Source organism: Mesoplodon bidens (assembly GCF_964165515.1).
Source record: "Mesoplodon bidens genome assembly, chromosome: 2".
Classification (NCBI taxonomy): domain Eukaryota; kingdom Metazoa; phylum Chordata; class Mammalia; order Artiodactyla; family Ziphiidae; genus Mesoplodon; species Mesoplodon bidens.
The window spans coordinates 94,069,094-94,077,509 of record NC_138177.1 but is presented as its reverse complement, the minus strand read 5'-3'; the positions used below and the strand labels follow the sequence as shown (position 1 = coordinate 94,077,509).

At 33.0% G+C, this 8,416-nt stretch overlaps 1 protein-coding gene across 1 annotated transcript; it reads left to right on the top strand.

Moving 5' to 3' along the window:
- Positions 1-5,875: 5,875 nt before the first annotated feature.
- On the top strand, positions 5,876-6,706 carry LOC308630221 (mitochondrial fission factor-like; the record flags this gene model as incomplete). The annotated part of the gene is made up of 1 exon (XM_081258707.1): positions 5,876-6,706. Exon 1 carries the CDS (start codon positions 6,122-6,124, stop codon positions 6,704-6,706), a length of 585 nt encoding a protein of 194 aa, XP_081114833.1. The 5' UTR covers positions 5,876-6,121.
- Positions 6,707-8,416: the final 1,710 nt, after the last annotated feature.

Genomic DNA, 8,416 nt, shown 5'->3' with positions numbered 1-8,416 from the left:
TTGCTTCAATAATTTAACATTTCTTCTAACTTTAAAGCAAAATGTTGTCATGATGCCAGAAAATTGTATTTAAAAGCCTATTTACATAGCATATGCTAAGCATACACTTTGAGTTTTATGAATTTACTTCATTTAGAAAAGCTTTTGGAATTCTTATTAGACTATCAAAGTGTTCAATCCCTCTTGCTCTTTTTGCTAACTGATGGGTCCCATAAATATTGAACTCCATGAATTGTACTGATTATAGTCTCTGTGCTCAGAATTCTTACTCTTAATTAAGTGGTGATGCTCATAAATTTCTAACCATGAATTTTCCAGGAAGCCACAGTTAGAATGTTTATCAGCAAATCAGATCTCTCAATTTTCTCTCTTGTTTTATAAAATAAAATGTTGCTGCTATATAACATTGAATGTGATGGATACAGAGTTGTTTGTTTGGCCTCCTTTGTTTTTGTAAGCACTAATATTTTGGAAGATAAATAGTACTTGATGCTTCATTTACTTTGATTCTTTTTAATCTCAAGGTACTTTGGAAAGTTTATTATACTATAAAACTTGAGTTAGCTACAGCTTTTCTGTTCTGATCCAAATAAGCAACAATTGTCAAAACATCAGTAATTCAGAAACATTGTGTCATGGATATAGAAACAGAACCGTTTCAGAATGAAACTAATTATTGATTATCCCCAGGGCTTCTAAGATCAAGTATGCCTCAGTTGAGTTAATTATGCCCTCAGTTCTGCAGAGTTTTTTCAATGGCAGGTTCAATTTACTTAGCAAAACTATTGCTTTGTAAGATTTGCAGATGAGTCAATTAGATGGTCATTAATTGGGTGGCCATTGAAAACGTGGTGGGACCCAGTTGGGAAATGGCCTACTCCAATGACTAATGTATATTAATGCCAGCATTAACGACCTTTGAGCTTTTCCCCATGTATCCATGGGAAAACAAATCAAAGAACTATTCAAGGAAAAATAGATTTTGCTGAATTGGTATGTTTTTCTGTTCAGAGATTAACATTGCTTATTGAATGTACAAAACCCACAAAATTTCAGGGTAACATTAATAGTTATCCTTAACTGAATAAAACTAAATGATGGAAAGGTCATAATTAATTTTAAAAGTGTTGTATTTTCAATGTTTTTATTAGGTAGGTGATTTTAGTCTCCTTAAGGAAGTATATTTTATTGCCAATATATAAGAATTTTCAAAATATAAGAATTATATTCAAAATATAAGAATTAAAAATTTTTCCATTAAAATAAATTAGATAGATGGATGGATGGATAGATAGATAGATAGATAGATAGATAGATAGATAGATAGATAAATAGATAGGTTTGAGTCCTTTATTATCTTTATACCTGGTAGTTTATCACCAAATATTTTTTACTTTCCAAGGTCAAATTTGAAACATAAAAACAAATGAAGACTTTGTAGTGGGTTTAGTCTTAAATGTAGTTGACTCTGTCCCAGAGTGTTTCACAGTATGTGACTAGGGCATAGTAGCATACAGTAGCTTTTTCACCCACTCAGATCTTTGGCCTTACTCTATTGGTATAAGATGGTTTTCTGTGTATTACTTCTATCTTGATGATTTTCTGAAGCTTGCATATTTGTTTTGCAAATATTTTCTGAATTGACTACAAAGATGATACTATTATTGATGGTTAACTTTAGTCTTCTTTCTGGCCTCAGAATTTCAAAGAGAGAGATCCTTATTTTCTCTACTGTCAAAGCAAATGTTGAAAAAAAAATGAGATTGGCCTTTATTCTAGATCTCTTATTACTTCACTTAAAACTGGATTAGCTCTTGCAGACCTAGCTGTAAGGACCAAGTCATTGTTTATGTTTTACTTTTTTGAATTTTACCTTTTTTATATTTTACCTTTATATTTTATCTTTTGACCTGTCATTTATTTCTCCTACCCTCTCACCCTCCACCTCTGGCAACCAACAATCTATTCTCTATATTTATGTGCTTGTTTTTTGTTTGTTTCTTTTGTTTATCATATTCCACATATAAAATAGATTGTATGGTATTTGTCATTTATCTTTCTCTGACTTGTTTCACTTAGCATGATGCCCTTGAGGTCCATTCATGTTGTCCCAAATGACAAGATTTTATTTTTTTTTATGACTGAAAAATACTCCATTGTATGTATATACCACATCTTCTTTATTCATCCATCCATCCATGGATGGACACAGGTTGTTTCCATATCTTGGTTATTGTAAATAATGCTGCAATGGATATGAGAGTAAAAATATCTTTTTGTTAGGTTTTTCATTTTCTTTGGATAAATACCCAGAGGTAGAATTGTTGGATCATATGATAGTTCTATTTTTAGATTTTTTTGAGGACTCTTCACACTGTTTTCCCTAGTGGCTGCACCAAGTTATATTACCACCAACAGTGCACAAGGGTTTCCCTTTCTCCACATCCTGGCCAATACTTGTTATTTCTTGTCTTTTTGATAATAGCCATTCTAACAAGTGTGCATTGACATCTCTTGTGGTTTTGATTTGCATTTCTCTGAAGATTAATGATGTTAAACATTCTTTTCATGTACTTGTTTGCCATGTGTATGTCTTCGATGGAAAAATGTCTATTCAGGTCCTCTACCCATTTTTAATCAGATTGGTTTTTTGCTACTGAGTTGAATAAGTTCTTTATAGATTTTGGATATTAACTCCTTATCAGATATATGATTTGAAAATAGTTTCTCTCACTTAGTAGGTTGCCTTTTTATTTTGTTGATAGTTTCCTTTGCTGTGCAGAAGTTAATTTACTGTAGTCCCACTTGTTTAGTTTTGCTTTTATATAAATAGTATTAAGGAGCTTATTGAATTGTCTAATTTCTCAAGGGTTAACTTAAAAATTAAGAACTTTCCCTTTTCTTCTTTAAGCACATGGTAATTAAAATAATAGAATTATGCTATGTCCTTATTTATGAAACTTATTCTGAGTTGCTAATATACTTTGCTGAGTAAAATTTTATCCCTACATTATGACTATTAAGAGGCAGTGTGGAAGTAGCACAATCTGATTTTCAAGAAGAATCTCTGTAATTAGTATAATTATAGTCTAAAAGAACCATATAATCAAAAATTGAATTAGGTGAAGAGGAGAAAATATCTAGATAAAAAGTTGGCCTGTAATGTGTGTAAGAATAGGCCTAAAATTTTTCAAAATATTTTACATTTTGAAAGTTTTATTTAAATTTCTTTGTGGAATTCAAAAGAAACAAACTAGATATACATGAACTAGCAATCTAATACAAACCTAATATTAGGTTTGCACCTATGGGTAAAATAATTTTAAAAAGCATAGACATCAATATATGATTAGGTCAATATTTATATCACACAAAAATATACATATGCTGAAGGAATACAGAATAGAGATTCAACCTCCCTACACAAAATCAGGTCTGCAGAATTGGTCTGAGAGATTTTCCCTAATATCATCTTTCAGAATTTTTCAGAGATTTATTTTTTTCCTCCCATGAATGCCATTGGTGGCTATAGATTTACATCAATCCTGATAAGTGTAGCATCAATATTTCCTAAAATTTGTTCCACTCAACAATATTTCCAATTATGATAAATGATGGAAGAAATGTGATCACATTTTGAGAAACAATGAATTTAAAAAATCAAATATATTTATTTACTGAAGGTCTTCTCTAGGCTTATACTTTTTACCACTGCCCAGACTTAGAATAAGAACTTAGAACTCTTTAATTCCATACATTCCTTCCCATGTGTTATCTTATTGTATTCCTGTATTTTAATTTTGCATATATTTTAAACCTCTCAAAACATTGAGATTGTTTTCATCAATGTTACTTCTTATTTACCCATACATCTCCTCTATTGTAGTCTCCCTTCCTGCATTGCCATATTTTCTTGGGATAATTTAGCATTTGTTCTAGGAATTCCCTTTGATATTTCAAGTTTGTAGGCAAAACAGTCTTTCAATTTGTTTATCTGTAAACATCTTTACATAGGTATCATTTTGAAGGATATTTTCAAGAAACTTAGAATCTACGTTGGCCGGTATATTCTTTCAGATCTTTAAAAAAATTCATTCTGTTTTCTTTTGGTTTCTGTTGTTCTGATTGAAAAGTTAGCCTTCAGTTTTACTCTTCCTACTTAACAGTGTTATGCCTTTATTTTTCTCTGGCTGTTTTTAGACTTTTTGTTTGTTGCTGGTTTTCAGCAGTTTTTTGTTTGTTTGTTTGTTTTTAATGATTAACTAGGTGCAGAAGTCCTTTTATATCTCCTTCTTGCCTTTGTAGAGCTTCCTTAATTTGTAGTTTAATTTTTTTCTGCCAGTTGTGAAAATTCCCAGTTGCTTTTCTCGTATTGCTTCTGCCCCTTCTCTCACTCATCCCATTCAAAGATCGCATTACAGCTATATTACAAATTTTACCCATGTCTCATATATTTGGTGTTTCTTATAATTCTTTTTTTCTCTGTGTGTTTTACATTGGACATTTTTACTCACCTAAAGGCCAATTCACTAGTTTTATACTTGTTCAATGTGTGGTTAAATATATCTGTGAAGTCATTTACTGTAAATATTGTAATTTTCAATTCCAAAATATGCATTATTTTCTGGTGATATTCTCCATCTTGTCATATATTTTAGCCAACATACTAATCACAGTAACTTTAAAGTCTGTATATGATAACTCCAATTTTTTTTCCCTTGCATTTGACCATTTGCTCCTGTTTTTTGGTTTGTTTCTTTTGCTTTTTCATGGATTTTTTTGCATACTTGTTACATTTTGACTAAATTCTGGAGATTGTATTTGAAATTTCAGAGCTTCAGGATGATACCATCTTCCTCAAAAAGAAGATGTAATTTTTAAAGAATTCCTGTCAGGTAGTTAGAAAAAAGTAAATAACCTTGATCCAACAAGATTTGATATAATCTGAGACTGAATTTCAGTCATCCTGAAGAACTTGTCTATTTCCAATTATCCTTTACTCTTAGAGTTCCTCCAGAAGTTTCAAATAACAAACTGATATTTCCAAAATATCCCCTAATTGGTGAGCCCCGAACAGGTTTTTGTTTCTCCTCCCTGGCCATGCAATTGTCAGCAACTCTGAACTGCTATTTTCTATTTGTTCCCTTAGTTTCTTCCATTAAAATTGACAAATTCTTAAGGGAGAATATGCAATGTAATTTTTCCTTTTTCTTTGGGATCTTTGTTCCTCCTAGAGTCTAGTTGACTCAGTTGTTCTCTGATGCTTACAAAAGCAGTGTGTGTGTGTGTGTGTGTGTGTGTGTGTGGTATTTGTTCAATTTTTAATTGTTCTCACAATAAGGGTTGTTTTCTGATATAAGCTATTTCTTCACAGATGGGAGGAATCAATTTTGGGTATATTAGATGAATCCAAAGACTCATATGGTTTGAATGCAAAGTGTGAGAAAAAAATGAAATTAAAGATGATCTCAAGATTTCTGGCTTGAGCCACTTAAAGAATGGACTTCTCATTAAATGAGATATGGGAAATTACAAGTGCTGCAAGTTTTGAGAAGAGAATTAGTTATAACAACTGAAGCTCAAGAATAGGAACTGGAAAAGAGATATGAATATAGGAGTCATTAGCCTACTGAGAAAATTTAAAATATGTGACTAGAAGAGATTACCAAGGATGTGAATATAAATAGAGAAGAGAAACATGGACTGAACCCCAGAGTATTTCAATATTCAAAAATTAAGGAGGGCTTCCCTGTGCTTGGCCAATGGCCTCTGGGAGCCAGCAGGCAGTGACTCTCACCAGAGACCCTCCAGCAGGCCCAGGGGTACAAAAGTGGCTGTAAGTCCAGCACATGCATAAACAAGTTAATGGATTTAATATGAAGCACAGAAGCAGATAATGCCAAAAAGCAAGCAGTAGTTGGTACACATTTAGTGAGTGGGGCAGCATTTCCTCCTCCCACTGCTGCTGAGGTGGTAGAAATTAGTTGAATTCAGTATGAAATGGAATACACCAAAGGTATTGGTCAGCGAATTGAAGGTCCTGGAAAAATTAAAGGTAGAACCACCAAATGCTGACCTTGAACAAGGATTCTGAGAAGGAGCTTTAATTGTTTGGGTGATTATGCAGGTTCCAGGGAGAATTGTTGTATCAGGAAATAATGAAGACATTCCACTTTCAAGACCAGCAGATCTTGACCTTATGCAGTCAACTCCCTTTAAACCACTGGCACTAAAAACACCACCTCATGTGATTATGCTAAGTGAAAGACCACTAGATTTTCTGGATTTAGAAAGACCTCCTCCAACCTCTCAAAATGAAGAAATCCATGAAATTGGCAGGTTAAAAAGAGAGTGCTCTATGAGTGAAAATTCTGTTTGCCAAAATGGACAGCTGGTCAGAACTGACTCCATGTATAATATTTCTAATATAGGTGCAATGATTGAAGGAACTTCAGATGACATGACTGTTGTAGATGCAGCTTCATTAGGACAACAGATAATCAAACTAAATAGATGTCTACAACTTCTGGAAGTGGAGAACAAAGAAGGTCCTAAAAGAGAAATGGTCATGTATTCCATTACCATAGCATTCTTGCTGCTTAGGGTTGGCTCTTGTTTTGCCACTAGAGGTAACCTCAACTCTCAAAAGTGTTGTCTCAACAGCTGGAAATATAAAGAATTTGTGAACAAACAAACAAAACCTTAGGGAGAGATGGACAAATCAGCAAAGAGCCTGAGGATATGCAACCAAAATGAAAAGGGGAAGACAATGAGAATGTGATATCCAGGAAACCATAGAATAAAATATTTTAAGAAGAGAATGAACAACTGTATTATATGCTGCTGCTAGGTCAACAATAATATAAACTTGACCATTAGGTTTAGAAACATAAATATTATTAATGACTTTTAGGAAAAAAAAACATTTTCAAGGAGGAAAAAAAAATCCCTCTATTTGGAGTTGGTTTAAAAAAGAAATTGAGGGGACTATTTGGAAGCAATAAGTGTATACAACTGTGCAAGGAATTTTGCTGCAAAAAGAAACAAAAAAAATCTCAGTAAAGAGAAAGAAAAGAAATAAAGGTGGGCTAGAAATAAAAATGTTTGGCAAGTTGTATATCAGCCAAAGGGGAAGAAGCAGTCAAGACTCTAATTCAGTTGTTTTTATGTTTTTGTTTTTTAATAAACTTTATTTTTAGAGCAGTTTTAGTTTCACAGAAAAATTGAGGGGAAGGTAATGAGATTTCCTATATCCTCCCCTGCCTGCATATATACACAGCCTCCTGCATTACCAACATCCCCAACAAGAGTGGTACATTTGTTACAATTGATGAACTTACATTGATATATCATTATCACTCAAGTCCACAGTTTACATTAGGATTCACTCTTGGTGCTGTACATTCTACTGGTTTGGACAAATGTATAATGACATGCCTGCACCATTATAGTATCATACAGAGTACTTCCACTGCCCTAACAAGCTTCTGTGCTCTGCCTATTCATCCCTTCCCACTAACCCTTGGCAACCACTGATATTTTTACTGTCTCCATAGTTCTGCCTTTTCTAGAAGGTCATATTTATAGTTGGAATCTTACAGAATGTAGTCTTTTCAGATTGAGTTTATTTTGTTTTAATAGGAAAAATAAAAATGTGTCAGCTAATGGTAGAAAGGGAAATGATCATGTAAGGCAGAGGAGAGAAAGACTGATATAATATTTTTATGGAACCACTAACAGACACATTATTCACTCATTTAATTCTCACAAAACACTTTAAAGTAGATATCATTACTGTTATTATTACTGCAATTTTATATATGGAAAGAGGGAGGTTGTATAATGTATTCAGTTCTACCAGTTTTGGAAACTGTATATATCTTTTTATTTTTTTTAGGATCCAAGAATTTTTTATTGGAATTTATAATTATTACAATTATTATTCATTGTGAGCTCCAAGTTCCAGTGCTTCCTTTCTATCTTATATGTAGAGGAGATTTTAACTCTCTTCCCCAAATGGATTTATTCTCCCTCACCCTTGTTCCCCAACTCTTCCTTCTCTATTTCACGAAAATGGTTGCTACAGTTATAGGATATTCAACATTGAATGGGGTTTAGGAATTATTTAATCCAGTACCTTTATATAATACAACACACTTTGCAGACTCAGAAATATTGCTATGGTTGTAGAACTGGGACTGAAATCCCAGCTTGAATCCCAATCTAGTTTGCTTTCCTTTATGATGTGTTTCCTTGCCTCATGTCTTAGAAACTGAATTGGACCTTCAAGAGTCCAGCCTGCTTCCAGAGTCCACTGTTTTAAGCACTCTGCTTACATTGGGCTCATTGTCACTTGCAGGCATTTATTCCTGTCATAATTATCAGTGTATTCCAGGGTCACCTAAATATTCCCTCT